The sequence below is a fragment of the Phaenicophaeus curvirostris genome, chromosome 1 (genome assembly GCF_032191515.1).
Source record: "Phaenicophaeus curvirostris isolate KB17595 chromosome 1, BPBGC_Pcur_1.0, whole genome shotgun sequence".
Taxonomy (NCBI): Eukaryota; Metazoa; Chordata; class Aves; order Cuculiformes; family Cuculidae; genus Phaenicophaeus; species Phaenicophaeus curvirostris.
The window spans coordinates 166706675-166726585 of NC_091392.1; the positions used below are offsets into that span (position 1 = coordinate 166706675).

The 19911-nt window shown below is 42.0% G+C and overlaps 1 protein-coding gene across 1 annotated transcript; it reads right to left on the reverse strand.

Moving 5' to 3' along the window:
• Window positions 1–1537: 1537 nt before the first annotated feature.
• KLF5 (KLF transcription factor 5) lies at window positions 1538–19690 on the reverse strand. Its single transcript, XM_069880295.1, has 4 exons — window positions 19399–19690; window positions 16956–17823; window positions 15794–15853; window positions 1538–3496 (listed from the first exon to the last, which is right to left on the reverse strand). The coding sequence occupies exons 1-4, from the start codon at window positions 19621–19623 to the stop codon at window positions 3318–3320; spliced, it is 1332 nt and encodes a 443-aa protein (XP_069736396.1). The 5' UTR covers window positions 19624–19690; the 3' UTR covers window positions 1538–3317.
• Between the last annotated feature and the right edge of the window lie 221 nt (window positions 19691–19911).

Consider the following 19911-nt stretch of genomic DNA (forward strand, 5'->3'; position numbering starts at 1 on the left):
TGCTGTGCCCATCTCTGTTTGCATTAGGTTAAATGTTGCTGAAGTAGATGGGCCTAATTATGGTCTTTCATTCAAGATTAATATGAAGCCATTAAGCCGGTTTATGCAACCAGCTAGCTGAGAAATAGAAACATCTAAAACAAGTATGAGGAAATGTTGGAGGCTGAAACTATGCAATCAGCAGGGTTTCGTTGTGAAAAGGCATGGGAAATGCAGCTGCAAGTGCTGTCTTCATCAACAGACTTCAGACAAAACATAGGGCAAGAGGATTTTTGCTGCAAAAGGCTACAAAGAGCTACCAAACCCACCACTGGTCCAGCCCCAAACTGGCCGCGTGTTACACAGCTTGAGTGAAATGGGGAGGCTTGTGGCTCTGAATGCCCCGCACCACTGCTGTTGTTCACTTCACCCTGCATTCAGGTAAATAAGCTCTGGTAGCGCTCTTTCGCAGTGATGGCGCATGAATGATTACCCAATTCACTGCCTGCCTCTCCGCTGAGCAGAAACACTCCGAAGAAACTCAGCTGATTTTCTAATAGCTGGTTCATAAACAGGGTAATGCCACAGCAATGCTTTTGGGAGTGATCACTCCCTGTTCTCTAAAACATTGCTCTTACGTTTGCAGTTGTGCAGAGTTACTAAGACACAGGCAGGTTTTCTTGGTAATTAACCAGGGGTTCATTGACTTTGTTAATGCTGTTCTAGGTATTTTTAAAAGGAGGGATTAGTTGACATGACTAAGAGAGTAAATCAATTAAAGGAAAATCAAAGTTAGGTTACAAGGAGAGACTAGAGAAATTCAAGAAAGGATTTAGGAGGCAGGGTTTACAAGACAATTTATTTTTTAATAAATTGGTAGTTGATTTAATTGGATGCTTATAATCTGGGATAGTAAATGAAATTTAAATGGAATCTTCTTTTTCAGTTTAAGATTTATTTATTTCAAAAAGGTCATTGTACCCATTTTCTTTGCAATCAAAGGAATGGACAAGAAGACAGATGTAGCCCAGATCTGAACGTACGCATCAATTGCAGTTTCTTCCAAGGGAGAAATACTGAACAGAAGACATTGTGTGGGGCACTGTAAAGTGCTGCTATGAGACCTTCCCATCTTCCTAGGGCACAAAAGCATGTTTTAGAGGAGAAAGTTCTTTGGGGCAACACTGTAGAGGAGTGTGAATAGGTTTTAGTTTTACACATTTTTGAAAGTGGGAGAGAATTTGTACTTCTGTGCACCCAGTGTGTGCCTTTAATTTACAATCATGCTGCTACGGAAAGACTTCTGCAACCATTTTCAGGCTACTGTGCACTCCCTTTAAAGTTCTGATGGCAGAAAAGCACCATGAAGCACTTATCCCTCCACATTTATTATCTTCATCAGGGCAGGATGCATAAGTGCCAGGTACTTTCCAGAGACGATCCCTGCTATGCAGCACAGACATCCTTAACTTAATATTGCTATGATTTCCAGCTCCCAATGCAAAAATACAGAACTTTCACTGTCAAGAGCTACAGAGAGCATGTGCACGCATACACACATATTAGGCACTTTGTTTTATTTTGCAAAAAAAAAAAAGTCTTTATATATATAAACCATTTCATTCTCTCTCAAAACATTCTACAACTATACAGCTGTTTGCTCCGTCACTTGCATAGGAAATACCACAATACAAAAATAAGGTTGGGGGGAGGCAAAAGAAGCGAAACAGCAACCGATTTATGCATGTGTTTCCACGTATAAACATTCGAAGCCTTACAAAATTATTTACATCATTTGTCAACTATTTACATTAAGAGCAACATTTCTAACTATAACAAACAAAACTATAATTTATCAAGTGTATGTAAAATTGTCTTAAAAAAAAAAAGAGTCTATTGTATACCACAAATAAATAAAGACAAACAACAGTTTTAACAAAGCTAGGTTTTCCTGCAAGACCCTTTTTTGGTATTTTGATTGTCTACTCTAGCCTTTGGTTGACAGCTTAATATTACGGCTTGTGAAGTCCAGACACTTACTGGGTTTGTTTGGTTTTCTCCTGTTGTCTGGCCAAATCCTACACAGTCTAACCTCATCTTTGGCCCTTCATCTACTATTTCAAGGCTGAACACTGTGGATCAAAGTCATTGTTAGCATAAAAAGGGCACCACTCCATTGACTTCAGTGGAGTTTCAGCTACTTTTGTCAGCAGTAAATTTTTCCCCTGCGTGTGTCAATCTGAACAGTGGATTAACTAAACTGCACTGTAATTTTAAATAAAATTACTGCATCTTCTACCTTCTAGTAAATCACAAGCAATATCCACACGAAACCAGATCATGCTGGTACTGAACCAGCTTAACATGTCTGTATATGAAAATTGCATCCTAAATCCTTCTTTTTAAAGTGATACTGAGTTTAGCTTATAGTAAGAGGTTTAACATTCTGTGTTCACTGTAACTGTCCCCATTATTTAAGCTTCCAACATTGACTTGATAGTTCATTCTAAATGTTTTGCCCTTTTAAGTGATTTGAAAATAAAATCCTGCTTGGAATATTCAGTGCACACCGTTTGAGTTAACAGGTACAAAACATCTGAATGCTTAGCTCATTTCTCTTAAGAAAAATAAAGCTAAGTTGGTAGTTTTTGAGAGGTATTTAAATAACTTTTTGTACATGTGCCAATATAAAATGTAAAACAACTGCTTTTTTCCAGAGGACTCTTAAAAAACTTTTGTATTAAACCTAAAAAGCTGATTTGCATATTTACAAAATCTTTGTCGTAGCAAACATGCAACATACAAAACAAAATGTTTTGTTCTATGGCTGCTTTATGAATTTTTCTATGTACTTTATCTCCACAAAACAACTTAACATGAAAAAAAGAAAACCATAAGAAGTACTAAATATGCCCAGTAAAAACCTGACAGAATACAATTCCTGGCTTCTCCACTGCACTAATTCGTCTGCAGCTTCTCATTATTTTGTTTACTAAACATTGTCACGATAATGACAGTGCTTTGGTCAAAACACCTCAAGAGAAAAAAAAACAATATATGAAGCTGCAATGTGTCAAGACATAATACTTGTAAAGAGATGAAACCTGCTGACTAAAGCCATATATATCATGACAGCAAACAAATGACCGAACACTCTGGTATTGTGATACAGTGTCTTCCCTTTTTTCTGCATAAATATACAAAATATACATTTCCAGTTTTTTTTGAGATTTATTTTAAACAGATAACCCATACTCAAAAATTAAATTTTAGTTGTTTGTCGAAAGTCAATAGGAAATTGCATAGATACAAAACAGCCTCAATGACAAGTCCAGCTTTTAATTCTGATGCCTCTTCATGTGGAGAGCCAGGTGATCAGAGCGGGAGAAACTGCGGTTGCAGACAGCGCACTGGAAGGGCTTTGCCCCCGTGTGCTTCCTGTAGTGGCGTGTTAATTCGTCTGAGCGAGCGAATCTCCAGTCACAGCCTTCCCACGTGCACTTGTACGGTTTCTCACCTGAAACAGAGCACAGAAAAAAGAGACTGTCAGTTGTCACTCTTTGGGAGAAAACTGATGTGGTATCACACTAAATGGCACTGCTGTTCAATTTAAAGAAGAAATAAATGACAATAAACAAGAGCCGATGTTTCCCAGTACTTCACAGCTCTATTCAATGGGCTCCAAACTAACAGCCCCTTTGGTTTTTCAGCAGATCTTGCTCTTCAATCTGTGATTCAATACCTTAGCAAAACCTAAGAAACCTTCAAATATACAAACATTGGAGACAGCTACGGCACAGAAATGCACAGAGGCAAAAAAACTGCATAACGCTGAAATACGCTGCCATACACTCATCTCAATATGAGAGGGAGGAGGAAAATAAAAGATTATCATATGACAATCCTAGTTTGTAACTCACGCGCCTTTGAAAAACAGCTAAATGAAGTTACATAGAGCTTTTTTAAAGACATCTGAACTGGGAAGGAAGATTTCTATAAAGATTCTTTGTAGAATCTGTTCAAGAGTTTCTGATGTGTAAAGAAAGGGGCACAGTGTGTTCCGAACACAAGGGGGATAGTATTTTCTAAAACCTCAAGGTAATAAAAACTTGTGGTATCCTGGTTTGGACTAGCTATAAATAAGGGAAAATACCCAGAAGATTAAAGCACCCATTTTCAGAATTGAATGTCTACAATGAAGTGCTTAAGGAACTATATGTCAGAGGTGGTAAGTGCTTGTTGTCCCCATCAGTCCATACTGATGTAGGAGGAGCACAGCACCTCTGAAAACTTGCTGTGCTGCAGCAGCTCTGAAAACAACTTCAAAATACCCATCTAGCCCTGAATACACCAGCCCAAGCACCCAAAATACTTGCGTTCATCTATTTTAGAACTATAAATGGGGTATTTTAAATATGATGCTAATTCATAGATTTATTGGTTGAAATGGGAGAAACATTGCCACAAAGCCAAAATGACTTCTGTGCAAAATCAGAACTTTAAGCATGTACATACACCTACTCAGGAGCTGGTATAGACGTGATGTCACCATACAAGGAAGTTTCCTATAAATAAGGAGGCTAAGATTTCCTATTTATAGGCTGTTGGTTGACATTGGTTGACAAAACCACCTTTTATTTGGGACAGTTGATTGCTATCTATATTCTTTACATTAACTTGATCCATCTACAAGATGGAAAGAGATGGAAAGATGATCCATCAAACGAGAAAGAAAACCCAGTTTATCAAAGCACGAGCAGCAGCTTCATCTGGAGCGGAATCACACCAAGGCTGAGGTTTCCAACACATTACAGATTTTCTTCCACTCCATTGGTCTGAGACCTTTACCATTACAGTCTCAATCCTATAGCACCGTGCAATGACTCCTGCTTTTCCCTGTTTTACCATCACATGAGCACACGGAAGAAGGACCAAAGCCAGTGTCCTGCAATCAGACTGTTTCCTCTTCAGCAGTTATGCAGAGAACACCACTTGGGAAAATATTACTTCAGAGACGCTAATTTATCATTCAAATGAAATTAGGAAACTGGCTTTGTCTGGGAGCTCTAATGCTTCTTCTGATCACCTAACTAGTAACTTTCCGTCTGCTACTAAGAGCAGAATCAGCTCTTTGCTCAGAATGAGGATGTGACTTCATGTTATCAGCACAGTCACAACCAGAACTAGACCTCTACAAGAAAAACTAATGACCCAGCCAAACAACCACCTCCTTACATAAACGGTGACTGGGATTTATTGAAATCACAGTGGAAACATATCATCCCTTAAGAAAAACAAACTCAGAGCCTGGCATCACCTCTCACAGAGTTTAAAATTCTTTAGTGGATGGCAAATCAGAACACTGATTATTATAAACTCCTATCACAGCTGAATTCTGACCTGCCTGATTCTGACTGAAGACTGGAATGATCTACTATACGACTCCTTTTTGGTTCATGCAACATATATGATAGGTTAAAAACCAGACTTCATTCCAATCCAGTATGTAAAGCTTTTCTAACATTTGAGAAGCCAAGGATCTTTTGCAGTATATACATCATTTTTAATATATTTGAAAATGAATGCAGTCTCTAACAGCCTGCATTGCTGATCCATAGGCATAGCACTAGGGAGATCTTTCACGAGCACTTTGTGTTATATCACGTGTTCATACACCGAGGTTGCATAAAAACATTACACCTGCATTCAAAGCGCTTCAATGTAAAGCCAGTGAATTTCTTTTTCTCCTTTCTTTCTCCTCTTCCCACATATTAGCTTCAAACTCAGAAGGAGCATATATATGGTCGGGTCTCCGTATGCTTCAAACACTTCCTTATCCATTTTGCAGAAGCACACAGGGAATGAGAAACAGTAAAGAGGTCAGGGAAATAATACTTGTTGAACAAAAACCTAGGAGTATCCAGACTGAACCAGACTGGAATGGGGACCAGAACATTAAAATCACAGTTTCCAAACTTGGTGTTGAGGAGGTACTGAAGTACGTGAAACTTCACTGTGTGTCACACTACAGCATACTGGGAAAACAGTCTCAAAGCTGTCCTGTGTAGGTGGTACCTGACCCCATTTGAATGCAAACAAAACTGCCTCCCCCCATTAAAACCTTTTTTAACCTGTGAGCAGCATCAGCAGGTAATATGACGGCTCCTGGCATATGAAGCACCAGCACCTGGGGCAGTAGTGAACCCTGTGCCTTGCTGGGCACCACTGCTTCCAAGCCAACACTCAACCTCACAGCAAGATCTCCATCAAACTCCAAGGGACTCAGCTTCCCAGAGACATTATCTAGAAACTTACCTCCCTGTCATGGTCACTTCACCGTAAACTCCCCCAGGCAATGACATTGCTCAGGGGAAAAGCCAGGTAGTGCCATGCAGGACAGCACTGCTCCTGCTTGCCAGCCAACTTCTGTAGAGCTGCACTAAGGGGAGCAGTGAGGAAGGTGAACAAGCTGGTGCTTTACACAGATTGTTTTAACAGTGTCACTTTCATGTACTGGAAATTAAAGCCAGAACGCTGCTTTTAACCCCTGCTTTGGCCAACAGCGAGAACTGGAAAATGCATTTTTAGCACCAGCGTAGAGGCTTGGATTATTTTGAATAAATCCTAGGGGTAAAATACTGAATATCTATGTTTGTAATGCTAGTTTCCGTTGGAAAGTTCTATTTAAGAACTGAATCAATTTCAAATGTTTTTCTTTTGGGCAAGGAGGAAGGGGGGCAAGAAAAAGAAGGTGGAGATTATTTTCACTCCTTTAAAGAAAGCAGAAGAACAACTAGCTGGTAGTATTTTCTCCCTCTTGACCTATACACACGCTTTTTGTCATTTCACAGAAGTAAGAATTTAGTTTAACTTCCTGCAGCAAGGGAAAAAGAGCTTCACATTACATATTTTCTGAAGTAATCCTACTTCTTTGATATGCTGACTTTAAAGCGCTGAGAAATCCGGGGTTGAAGATTTATTTTTTTAAAAAAGCAGGTATACACAACAAGGGACACTGAACCCTTTATCCACTGCTTTCATTGGCCATATAGTAATGTAAGATTTGTTTACTTTAATGATTGTGTGAAATACAGTAGCTGTAAAGTTTCAAAAATATTTGGTTTTCCTCCAGCAATTTTGGGCTTCTATAGGGTGTTAAACCAAGAATGCCACTGGTCATCAAATATGAAGGCAGCACAGCTCGATTACTGGAACACGATCGTGGTATCAAACAGGTATTCCACTGTAAAAGCAAGAAAACAGCTAACTCCTCCACTTCAGGGGAGCTTCCACAGGATTTGTTAGAATGTCAACACTGTTCAACTAAAACACCATGGAGGAAGCTGGTACCGATTTCCAGCCAAATAGCACACTCCAACCCTTTCTTCCCAAGCCAGAAATATTATACACAGCACTTCTGGGAAACAGACCTGCTTTCCTTTAAATTATACTTCAACAGGATAGGGATTTCATAAGTTTAATTGGTTTTCTGCACAACCTCCTTCGTATCACTGATTTAAAATACTTTGCTAGGCTTATACATCACAAAATATACTTTATGTTCTTGAGCTGTTACTATGCATCCATTCTCCAGTTTAAAAAAAAAATACATTTGTGGAGCTTGAGAAACAGACTTGTACAGAAATTCTAAGCTCTAATGTTTAGTTTGGAAGGTCTTCTACGTAAAAGGCACCAAGCAAGAGATAAGGGAGTTTGACTTGAAAGGACACTATTTTGCTTGCAATATGCCTGTCTGTTCAAAAAACCCCAAACTTTTTATAATACTGTGAGATTGCAAGGATGTCAAAAAGATATCTGGATAACCACATAACACGCTAACCTAACAAGCCACTTCAACAGATAAACTACCCCAAGGCAGATCCCAAGGTTCAGGATCCTTGCTGATATTGCAGGAGAGCAGTACCAGTAAGGCACACTGTGTTGGCTCTTTTCTGTTTAATTTTTCTTCTTGGGATTGAGTAGTTTCGAAATAAGCTGACTGCTTTCCCAGCATCGATTTTAGCCACTGGCAGTGACTGCTGTGGCCATGCTTATTCGGGACTGTGCCACTAGCTGGGGGAGGTGACACTCGTTTCGAAGACAACCTCTATCTTCAACATGTAGCCTCTGCTCAAGACAACGCTTCTCTTTAAAATTCTATTTGGAAAAACAGTCACTGAAAAATTCCATTAGTGATAAGTTTCCCCAGTGAAAACAAAATAAGCTTCCTCACTTCACCAGAGAGTGGTGTGACTGTTTCTGCATTTCACTCCTAGGATGGCTTTCTTTAAATATAAAGCTGTGAACAGCAAAGCCTGCATTTTCAAACCTAAGGTTAGGTAACTCCACTGGTATGCAGAAAACCAAATACAGGTATTACACCAGCCAACACCTGCAACTTCTCTTATTTCCTATCAGGAACTTCTGTCAGAGCAGCGACTTTGCAGCTTCCCTGACAAAGAATAAGGAGCACACTTTTCAAAGACTCCAAAAAGACAACATCTGATTACTGCTCTTAAGGGTACAAGAGTATAAAGACACCCACCCCTCATTTTAATATTACTTGTGTTTCTTATGGAATTACTACCAGTGGCGATTGTCCAGCCTTAAAAATATTCAGCTAGGTGCGATAAAAAGGTGGTAGGCAAAGCAGAAGTTTCTGCACCACAATTGCACCAGTTATGTACATAACCTTTATTACATTTAGTTTTACAACACGTTTTTTAAAACATCTGCGTTGTCTCAGTTTTCTGGTGCACTTGTTTTTGAAATTTTTCACATCTTAACATCAATTACCTCAGTTCCTTGACATGCCAGAGCCTCAGACTTTCAGAAAAAAATAACAACAAATGAAACTGTTTTCCTCTGTTTTAGTTTGCCTGAAACAACTTTCCACTTGTTCACAGCATCGTGGTTTTAAACTCTGGTCTCTTCCAGGCTCATTACAACCAAAACTAGTTGCATCGGTGTACGTCTGCGCTTGTTCAAAAGAAGTTTTTAGCTCTCAGCATTTACCCAAAACTAGACATTCCTTCTGCCACTGACTAAGCACTGTAGCTGTTGTTGAAAGCAGCTTGTTGTTTGGGGTTTTGCTCTTAATACAGGGTTTTTTTTACAGAAAGAGTAGAAACCTGACATTTCAAATCAGCAAAACGTCTCGAGTGTTTAGAAGCTCTTCAGTGCACTTAAATTCTCGGCTGTCTGAACGGAGATGGATCAGAGGGCTGAACACATACAAGGTGCGTCCAGTTTATTTTGTGAGTGACAAAATAAATTTAGTTGGAAACATCCAGCCCACTAGTGATATGAACACATAACATAATGCCGCACGTTTTTAAACGGGATAAAGCCCCTGACTAGCCAAGCCATAGCTAGAGGGTGGCCACGAAGTACTATTTCACAAAGGAACAGCATTGCTAAGGAATCCATTGTGCTTCGTTAGTCCAATCACTGATAAATCAAGCAGTATTTGATTTCTTTCTAGCAACAGCACAAATGGGAAAAAAGATAACTGGCTGGTAAGTAAAGAGGATGATCAAGAGAGTTATGCATCATTTACCTTCTGACTACAGAGGTGCAGAAGGTGTTATCTTCTCAGAGCTCCCACCAGTGCTTGAAGCATTCTTATTTTGCTAAGTGTTGTCTCACACAGTTGAAGGATTACTGGGGAATCCTGACTGGCCTGTGCAATGGTTTATTTTCTTTCTGGATAACATTCTGTCTTACGAGGGGTCTCTCTTCAAGGACATATGCAAACAGAAAGGAAAGGAATTCTTTTTTTTAAGGTAGTTTTATAAGAAATCCATGCCATCTGGGGCACACGTCCTGTACGGAAGAACGCATTTCCTCATCTATGCCTGTGGCACAAGAACAGCTTTTTAGCTCTCACACCAATAACACTGGCTCTTGTGCAGTCAGATAAGAGGTGTTCTTAAAATGGAATTAAACATCAACTGTAGACTTCCAGATTTCCATCTACTGTATGCACACAAAATAAATTGAAAGCAGTGTACATTAAAGCTATTTTAACTCAGAGCAAAGCGCTGTACGCTTGCCAAAATCAAAGGTTTTAATATGTCCTTAATCAGAGTTGTTAGAGATCGCTGAATATAAATAATGTAGCTTGACAGGACAGGAATGCTGCTACCAAGATACTCAGACTAAACTAGGACATTACTTAAATGTTTCTAATCTTTCACCAATGGGAGGTGCAGGTCATCTAACAAACAACACTCGAACCCTGGAACCACAAGTCAATCGTCCCAGTCAAGCTCAAAAATTAATTACATGTCTAATCAAATAATGGAAAGTTTTAATCACCAGCAATTGCTGTGAATCTTGGGACTATATTAGCCTATGTAGGACGGTCTTAAAATGAACTATATTTAAAGCTAGTCTCTTAGGTCAACAGTTTCCTTATCAGGAATCAAATATCCTGGAACTGAAGTTTAATCCTCTCAGGGAGCAATTGACAGAAACAACAGTTTTTTTAAGCTTTCATGCTTAGAGGGACTTTCTAGGCTTTTAATCAAAAAGAAAATATTAGGCTTTCTTTTCAGTATCTAGAAACTAACAGGAGTACCCCTCACCTGACACCTTGGAATTTAATTCCTGCTTCATAAATACTGTGTGCTGGACACTGATGTGAATGAGCAGTAATAATTAAATTAAAATTTCGGTTTATGTTGCTAAGATTTCATCCTCCTTTGAACAAAACATTCAAACAAGTCTCACTTAGGTTATAACTACAGAAAAAGAACCAGTTCAATTAATCCCAAGGTCTGCGATCATTCACAAAGTGTTTGGAAAAAAAAAAAGCATTGTTTTCCCTTAAACTGTGGTTTGCACAGGAAAATAATGTACTTCCATTTCTCACACGGGCAACTAATGGATTTAGCAGAATTCATACATAAAAGATACCAACATATTCTCCAGTAGTGTCTAGCAACACAGCACTTTAATGCACTTTGTCAATAGTTTTATTTAACTGTCCTCCATTTTTCCTTATTGTCTCTATCAGCGATGGCCCTTACTGATACCTCCTTAAAGTACACTCTGTGACTCATCTAACAGATGAATAATCTGCACAGAAATATTACTTAATAGCTATTTTCATGATGCAAAAATTTTTCCAGGATGAGATTTGCTGCATGCACAGAACGCTGCAACCATGAGCAAGGCAGAGTTTCTCGGGGCCTCTGTTCCCCCCTTGTACACCATGAGTGAAATCCCCCACCTACGTTTCAGGATAACTGGAGTCAATGCGTATTTTCATAAGGTGCTTCTTTTTTTTTTTTTCCCAGCAGGAGTTCACCTACTACTCATCTTCCCTTCTGAAGCAAGAGGCAACTCTGCGTGTTATCACCTTTAACAGGGACATCAGTTTACAGCTATGGCAAAAACGGAACTCCAAGTCCTATGGACTAACGACGTCTAATGCACACAACTGCTTCTAATTCTGATGTACCATCAGTGCCTAATTCTAGATTTATTGAGGCAGAGATCTAAAATAAAATAAAATGTTTAACACCTCGACGAATCACACAAGTCAGCAGCTGTCCCATGCCTACATAAACGTTTGAAATAACTAGGGATGGTGGAAGTATTTTGAGTGAACCTCATTTAGAGAAATGCCATTTCTCTTGAGTTATCTCCGCTTCCACTTCCCATCACCAAATACAAACTAGATCTATAGATAGAGATGAAATAGTTCTGCAGTTAATGCTAGAAACTATTAATGGCAAGCCCACCATGTGACCACGGAACATGCCCGTACAAAGACTCTGTATACGGAAAACTAAGATGCAGCTGGAAAATGTCCTCAATGTGTTCAAAACAGTGACAGATTTTCCTCTTAAAACCATACACAATCCTGAAGTGTGCAGCTGTTCACAGAAATCGTTAAAAAAAAAAAAAGGGAAAAAAAAACCCCTCAGCCTGGAGCCAGCAGCTCTTCTGCAGCGTTACAGGTAGGGTACAGGTAGGGCGTTCCAGCTGCCCATATATCAAAGGCTGTACTTCCACAGTCCAGATTTTAAATGTATAAAGAAATCTAACTGGATATGGGACCACTGCGTCTAAAGGATCACTTGAGTCAGAGGTATGTGCTCGGATGTCAGATAAGGAACTGAAGGAGTTTTATCTACAACACAAAAGTAACTGCTTTTCACTGACATTTGGCACGTTTGTCAAGTTGCACACGCTGCTGTTCTGCCAGAGCCCGAAGGTGGTTTTACTGCTGGACAGCCCGCAATAAATGCATAACCCTCTCCTCCATTATATACCATAGTTGCACAACGCCGGTTATGAAACGAAACTTGTTCCATGACTAACAGGTGAAATTGTTTTAAAAGACAGTCCCTGCTTCAAAAGCTCAAACAACCCAACCGGTTTTGAGAGATGTTCCAACAAGCACTTTAGCATACTGAGCACCTTTTTTACCTGTTTCAGGAATAACTAGTATCGAGTTAAGATACCATACTGAAGAAGATATTGAAGCCTCCTAAATGTCTGCTCCAGAGCTGCATGGAGATGGATATAAAATGTCCTGTATCTTTGCAGCATTCAAATCGTTGTTCACCTTCAATTTTGAAGCTACCATTTTACCAACAACTAAGATTTACTTCATAATTTACAAATGCTGAAGCACTACGTAGAGAAAGGAAACTGAGTCCCTGCTTCAACGAATGGTATAAACACACTAATCTCGGTTATCTCTTTTTATGTGAATACTGAATTCCTAACCAACAGCAGAAGTCCAGTGTAATGACATTAAATCAGAATAACTACGCCAGCTTGGTGTAAGGTAAACACCTTGGGAACACCTAGGAAGAAAAATGTAAGAGATTTTCCTCTTGCCTATTTCCTTTAGTTTTATTTAAATGTAATTTATAAAGTCTGACAGTGTATTCATACCTGAATTAGAAAAATTACTACAGCCTACATTCCACCTATCAGAAAACCCCCAACATTTCTCTTAGGTTTGTTTTCAAAAAACTTCTACCAAGCCCAGTGAAAACCTTTCAGAAGAGAAAGGCAGCTAAATAAACACTGTGAAAAGTCTGAGATTTTCCAATACAAAAGGAAAACCATAAGGTCTCTCTTGACTTTTAATGGCAGACAAACTTTGCTGCAGGCTCTTTTATTTTAAGATGACAGATTGCTGAGAAGGGCGGGACTGGTTGGGATGAGAGCAAGACTGCAGCCAATTTTAAAAGGTATTGTTAAGAAACTAAGAATAAGGAGAAAACAACTTCAGTGGTCCATGATTACTAAAGAACAGGTTTAGCCAGATAAACAGGCCTGCTGTCCCTGAAGGGATTTGAAAGAATATCACACACAACTTTATTAAAATGGATTACGTGACACTTGCTTTAGACTTTCAAGGTAAAAGCTTCACAAAAGTCCTTTAAAAAAAAATAAATCAAAGCTTAACAGCACTATATGAATTCATCGTTCTGGGGGATGGGATGTACAGAAGCACACACCCAAATGTAGCCCTCAGCATCGAGCCCTTCTCTTTGGAGATCAATAGCGAGATTTCCCTGTGCTCCTGGGGGAGCCGCACAACTTCACAGGTTTCCCGAGTTTGCGCTCATTTACTTTAACTTCTTTTAACTGATTTACAGTACTGGGTAAGTCAGATATCTTGCTTGTAATACATATTTCAACCATGTCTTAAGGCAGAGATCAGAATTGGTACTGGAAATCTTCAGGTATTAAGCAAATATTCCAGAAAGTTGAACTAAAGCAAATTCTGAAATAATGCAGGTAATAGGATACTGACTCACATTCTTGCATTTAATGCCCGCTTTAGACAGTTTATCCCTTCATTCACCTCCCCAGAAGTCCCTTTGTGTTACAGACCTGCTTAAATTCACTAGATTTTTATCTAAAACAACATTCTTGTTTCCATGAATACATCAGCTCCTCTGACCTTTGCACATTTATCCGCATTTCTAAGGTCAAACATCTACAGGTAAAAAAGTGAAGGCAACAATAAACGTTAGTGACCCTAAGCAATATATATTTGCAACATGGTATGTGTTTCTATGCACAGAAGTATTGACTTTATAAACTCTAAAGTCATTACTACTCAAGATACAAAAAAATATATAAATTTATTTAAAAAAACCCAAAAAGATTACACTGCAGATGCTGGCTGTATAATGTTCATTTTTCAGTCTAAAGCTTCACTTTTATCTCTCTTCCTACTTACTGTATAATAGCAAGTGAGATTTTTAAAACTGGTATTTACGTGCTCGCTAAAGTGCGTAAGTGGAAATAATCACACACTCTTAAACTTAAGAGATTATTACAGAACAATGGGATTATACTCAGACATTATTCAGGTTTACAGCCTCACGAAAATACTCCTTTATTACTAAGCTTACTGCTAGTAAGTGATTACATATATCAAAAGTATTTATAACAGTGTTCTTGTTTAGTCCGATACTAATGCAAAGCAATAATCTTTGTACATTTGCTTGTAATTTTTTACTGCGACTGCAACACAGATAGCTCTTTCATTTATGAAAACAAAATTTCCATAGTAACATTTGGCCTGGAGATACTCAATTTCTTTACAATAATCCAACAATCCATTCAAAATAGCTGCTGAATAGAAGGCCTTGTTTCCATAGAGATAGTGAAACATTTTGTTTCATCTCGAGCAAAGTTTTGTTTTGACTTTTGGTATAAACATAGGTGAAACCCCACTACGTGAACGGCACAGCCACAGCACCGACAGCCTGTTTCAACGGGCGAGCTGCTCGCAGTGACTCTTCTTTTGCTTTGAATCCATGAAAGAGCTAGGGTTCATAATCAGTTTTAAAAACAGAAGTCATGGCCCTCTCATTTGATTTCTTTACAAAATCAGTCATGTGCTTTTCACTGATTTAGCATCAGCAGTTCTGTACTAAGACCCCAGTAAAGAACTGCCCTAAATAGTTTCAGGCATGCTGTTGGTGAGCTACGTTTTCCTCCTTGTCTCCCTCTCTCCACCTTCCCCCTGCCACAGCAGGTGAATGCTTTGGGAGAGAACACCTAGGGCGGTTCCACCGCGCAACCACTGTCCTCTGCACACACGGCTCCTGCGCCCACACACATCAACACCATCCCCAGCTCCGCTCCACATACTCCAGCTCCACACAGCCCAGGAATGGATGCTGCCTCTGTAACTGAAAGCAGTTTGATCAAGGTACAAAAGCCAAGTGTGACACACTGGCACTTTTAATTTCCTCCATCTTAATGTCCTTGACTGACAAAAAAAAAGAAATTGTGTCTTTTAAAAAAAAAAAAATTATATAAACACTTGTCTTAAAAAAAAAAGTACATTTAATGCAAAGGATGAAGCAAATGGAGATACCTTGGGAGTTTTTATAACTTTTCCAAAAACTTCTAAGATTAAATAATTCTAACAGGCCAAAAAGAAAGCCCAAACCAAATTCCATCCCTTTAGATAAGTCCTGAAAACTATAACATGTTTACTATGCTTAATCCATTATTCAAGGAGAAAAAAAAGTCCTTTTTTTTTTTTTTAACACTTAGAGGCATTTTGGATTGAAAACGAAAGTTTCCATCTGTTTTATTCTTAGCTGTTTTGAGTTCTGTATTACAAAAGTTTTAACAGAACTACATTAAGAAAAAAGTAATTCTTCTCTTTGACCAAACTTTATATTTTTCTTAACTGAACTGCTGGCCTGACCCCACAGCATTCCACAGAAAACAAGAAAGTGGCAGATTAAACACACTTGCTTTCTCAGAAAACGTGTAAATCGTGAATGGGCAAGAGAGAGTAAGAGCAAGTACATACCAGTGTGAGTTCTCAGGTGCGCTTTTAAGTGAGAAGACTTTGTATAAACTTTTGTGCAGCCTAAAACAAAAGAAAACAAAACAAAAAAAAAGAGAGACGTTTCAGTAAGGAGAAGAACACTCACGTTATGTTTAAACTTCCTTACTTGGTGCTGGGGTACAATCTGAAATCACTTAAGTATCCTGTGTCCTGGCACTATCATTTAGAAGTAAAATTTGATACAGCAAGCTCCTGGATATGTCACTTCACACAGAAAAGAGAAAAACGTGTACATTTCTGGGAAATTTACTGCCTCGAAATGTAGTATGGACCAATAACTGCTACAGTAACACCTGCAAAATAAGCTAACAGCTCATAAGGGGATTTTATTTTTTAAAGATTTCCTAGAGGATTGATCAAGCCAGACCTGGGTGTCATTGTTACCCAGCGCTCAGCCCAGCTCTTCTACTGAAGATCTATCATACAGCACAGCAAAGGGGTGATGCACGGCTGAGGGTTATGCTGGTAAAAGGGGAGATCAACCACAAGCAGCAGTTTCTCTCTCTGCTCAGATGGGTGCAAGCGCCTTGTATCTGGGATCACGTACTGCATGGAGGCACAGTTTATAGTCAGGTCCCGCTTCCCCTTCAGCATAGGAGGAAGAAAGGCTGGAAAGGAATCCATCTATGGACAATTTTCAGAGGTAGCTTTAATGGATTTATGCGGGCAGCCAAATCCTCTGTTTGTAATGAGGAAGACAGGGCTGTGGCCTTGGCCATCAGGAGCTGAAATGATTCTTTCAGCGCGAGTGGATTCAAAGTGAGCTGCACTGCATTGGACAAACTCCTCCATTATGGGCATTGGAAAAATGAAAGCAGGAATTGCACAGAGAAGGCCATCATTATTTTTTTTTTTTCCTATGAAGTACAAGTTTTGTAACAAGGTTAAATGAGCTCAGGTGTTTAAAAGAATTACAAACAACATGAAGAAAAGGGCACATATTATTTAAAGAATGTGGAAGTGTTCCACGCAAAATAAAACAATGAAAAAGATAAATTCTACTCTGACAAGAAATAATTTGGTTCTCCCTAGTTGTAGACTATGGCTAAAGATACCTCATTCGTGATTATCCACGCTTTGTTTTTATTGCAAGAGTTGGGATTTTCTGGCACAGCTCGCTTACCGGGATAGTCACAGTAGTGGATACGTCTTTTCTCCAGATCTGGGTTACTTCTCCTGTTGTATCTGACTGGTTGGATGTTCTGGGGGGTTATGGGCAGAGTCGCTGGTAAATTCGGGTTGTGAATTGCCAGCTTGGAAGCTATAGTTGCAGCGTACGATGGAGGAGGGGTTAAATTCTGCAGCATCTCTGCTTGTCTGTCTGGACTGCCAGGCTCTGAGCTTGGAGGCGAAGGAGGGAAGTAAGTGGCCTGCTGCTGCTGCAGAAACTGGTTTGGCATGGTGTAGGTGCATGGGGGGATGCCCTGGAACTGTTTCATTGCAGTCTGTGGAACAGCCGAGGAGAGCGTGTTAAGGCCCGTCATGGCTGAGGGCATGGAGACATTGTTAAGAGAGTCCATCACGGCTGCCTGAGTAGTAGTGTTGGGCATATCTAGATCCGGTGAGCTCAAGAGCTGATACAACTGGCCTTGCTGGGGCGTGACAGAAAGATGAACATCTGGAGTAGGAAGCTCCTGCTTGATGAAAATGTTGTTCACATCAGGAGTTTGGTGGGAGCTGAAGATGCTGGTAAATTCGGGGAGGGCCTGAGTGGGGGCAGGGGCAGTAGTTTCGCTCTGGTGACTGAAGATGGTGACCGGCTCTGTCTTGATGTGGGTTACGCAGGGTCGCTGAGATTTGTACAGGCCAGTTCTCAGGTGGCTAATGTCAGGGAGGAAGACGTTCATGTTGATGCTGTAAGGCAACCCTTCGCTGTCAGTGAAAAACTGGTCTACGACCGAGGCACTGTCTCTTCTGTACTTCTTGTGCTCGGGGATGACGGAAACGGGTGGGAGCTGAGGTGTCAGGTATTTCTCCATTTCACATCTTGTCTATAAAAACAAAACAGACCATAATCCACACGATTTGTTACAGACTAAAAAAAGATGGTGGCACGCAAGTTGCGCGAAGCCGGGCAAATAAAAGGCAACACTGTTCATCCAGCCGCGAGCTACCTACGGAGGAAGTTATAAACATCCACGCTAATGAAAACCTGCCTTTTATAATCAGCGTCCTAATCAACATCATCAAGGGGATAGTCATGGCATAAGTCGTTCACGCAGAGAAAGCAATAAGATTGACCAGATGTTTAACGTACGACAAGCTTTCCATCTCTTATGCCTACAAGACAGCGCAAGGCGCAGAAGTGACAGGCGCTGCGCCTAATCTGCAGATCTCCGGCTCTGGAATTCCGTGCTGGAGAAGGGTGAGTGCCCGTCTGTTTCACCCGCTTCTCTTTGAAATGCTGACTTTAAAAGCCGCATCCTCAGCTGACTTTTTGAATGATAATACTTCAAATAATGTTTATATATAAATTCTATACTTTTAGGATTTTTTTTTCAGCCTTAAAAGAAAGGTATGTGATTAGAAATACGACACCAAAACATGAAGATATAAATAATACTGAATAAAAAGAAGCTGGATCGCCCGCATCAGGGTGCTCTTTGTGTAAAGCGTCTCCGGGACTACACTCAGAAGCAAAAATTATTATCTGTGCAGCGTATAATTGACTCATAGCGTGATAAACACATCCCTATCCGTGCCTCGGTCCTAGGAGAGCTCTTTAATTACTGGGAAACCATTCTCTTCGCGTAGTGGTGCGAGGGAATCCGTGGGTGGCTGGAGCCCGATCCATGACTGGTACAGTCATCGCCAAAACATTTCTCACGCACTCTCCAGTGGGCAAATGCCACATTCCCCCCTGCCCCGTCAGGGGAGCGCTCATACCAGACCCCGCAAGAGAAAGCAGCTGACAGACAGCGCCTCTGCCCCGAAGCGCATTTTAGGACCTTTCTTCAAAGACCCCCCAGTAAACAACCCAAACAAACAGAGCCGCCCTCCCGCTCCTTTGATCTGGATCTGCCCCGACACGCCAGGCCGCCCTTTCCAGCTCTTGTTTACGAGCCGAGGGCAGCTCGGCTTTGATGCCTCGGGATTCGTTTATTCCCCGGGGGAGCGGCGGCCGGAGCGCTCGCTGCCCGGCACCGGCGGCTCCCGGAGCCCCGACCCCGCGCACCCCCCGGAGGGGCCGGGGATCCACTCCGAACAGCCTCTCGGGACAGGCAGAAAGTCCCGGTAAGTCCCGTCTCCCCCCTCCTTCGCCCGGTGTGGCGTGTGTGTCCCCCCCCCGCCCCTCCGAACCTGACTCTGCGTGGGCGAGCGGGACAGGCTCGAATTCCCCCGCCGGGCAAGGGCGAAGGCAGCAGCTGGAGCTCCCAACGCGCCCGCCAGGGCAGCTCCGCTTCCCCTCTTCCCCGCACCGCCCCGGCACCGCCCCGGGACGCGCTCCCACCAAGCGGGGATCCCGGCACCGCCCCGGGACGCGCTCCCACCAAGCGGGGATCCCGGCACCGCGCAGGCGATGCGCCCCCGGCCAGCGGGGACCCCGGGATGCGGCCGCTGCTCACCTGCACCATCTCCTCGGCGGGCAGGGAGGCTCCGCCGCCCCCTCCGCCGCCCCCCGGGTGCTGCTGCTGCTGCTGCGGCGGCTGCTGCTGCTGTTTCAGGTCCTCGCCGGGGAAAATCGCCGCGTCCCTCGCCCCCAGCACGGGCTTGAGCTGCGCGAACACGGGCTCGTCGTGCTGCTGCACGGGACCCAGGCGGGCGCTCATGGTGAGCACCCTGGTGGCCATGGGGCAGGGCTGGGCGGCGGCGGCGCTGCGGCTCCTGCTCCTCGCTGCCCGGCAGCCCCGCGCGCATCCAGCCGGTGCCCGGGCGCGGCGTCTGCCCGCCGGCCCCCGCCCGCCTCTATTTCAGGGCGCTCCGCCCCCCGCGCCCCACCCAGCCGGGCCGGGGCGGGACAGGGCGGCACAGGGCGGCTCCGCGGGGCGACCGGCCCTCGGCGGCCGGCGGGGCTCCGGGACCGGCACCGGGCGGGGGGTGGCGGGTGAGGGGTTGGGGGGGCGAGAAGGGGCTCGGCC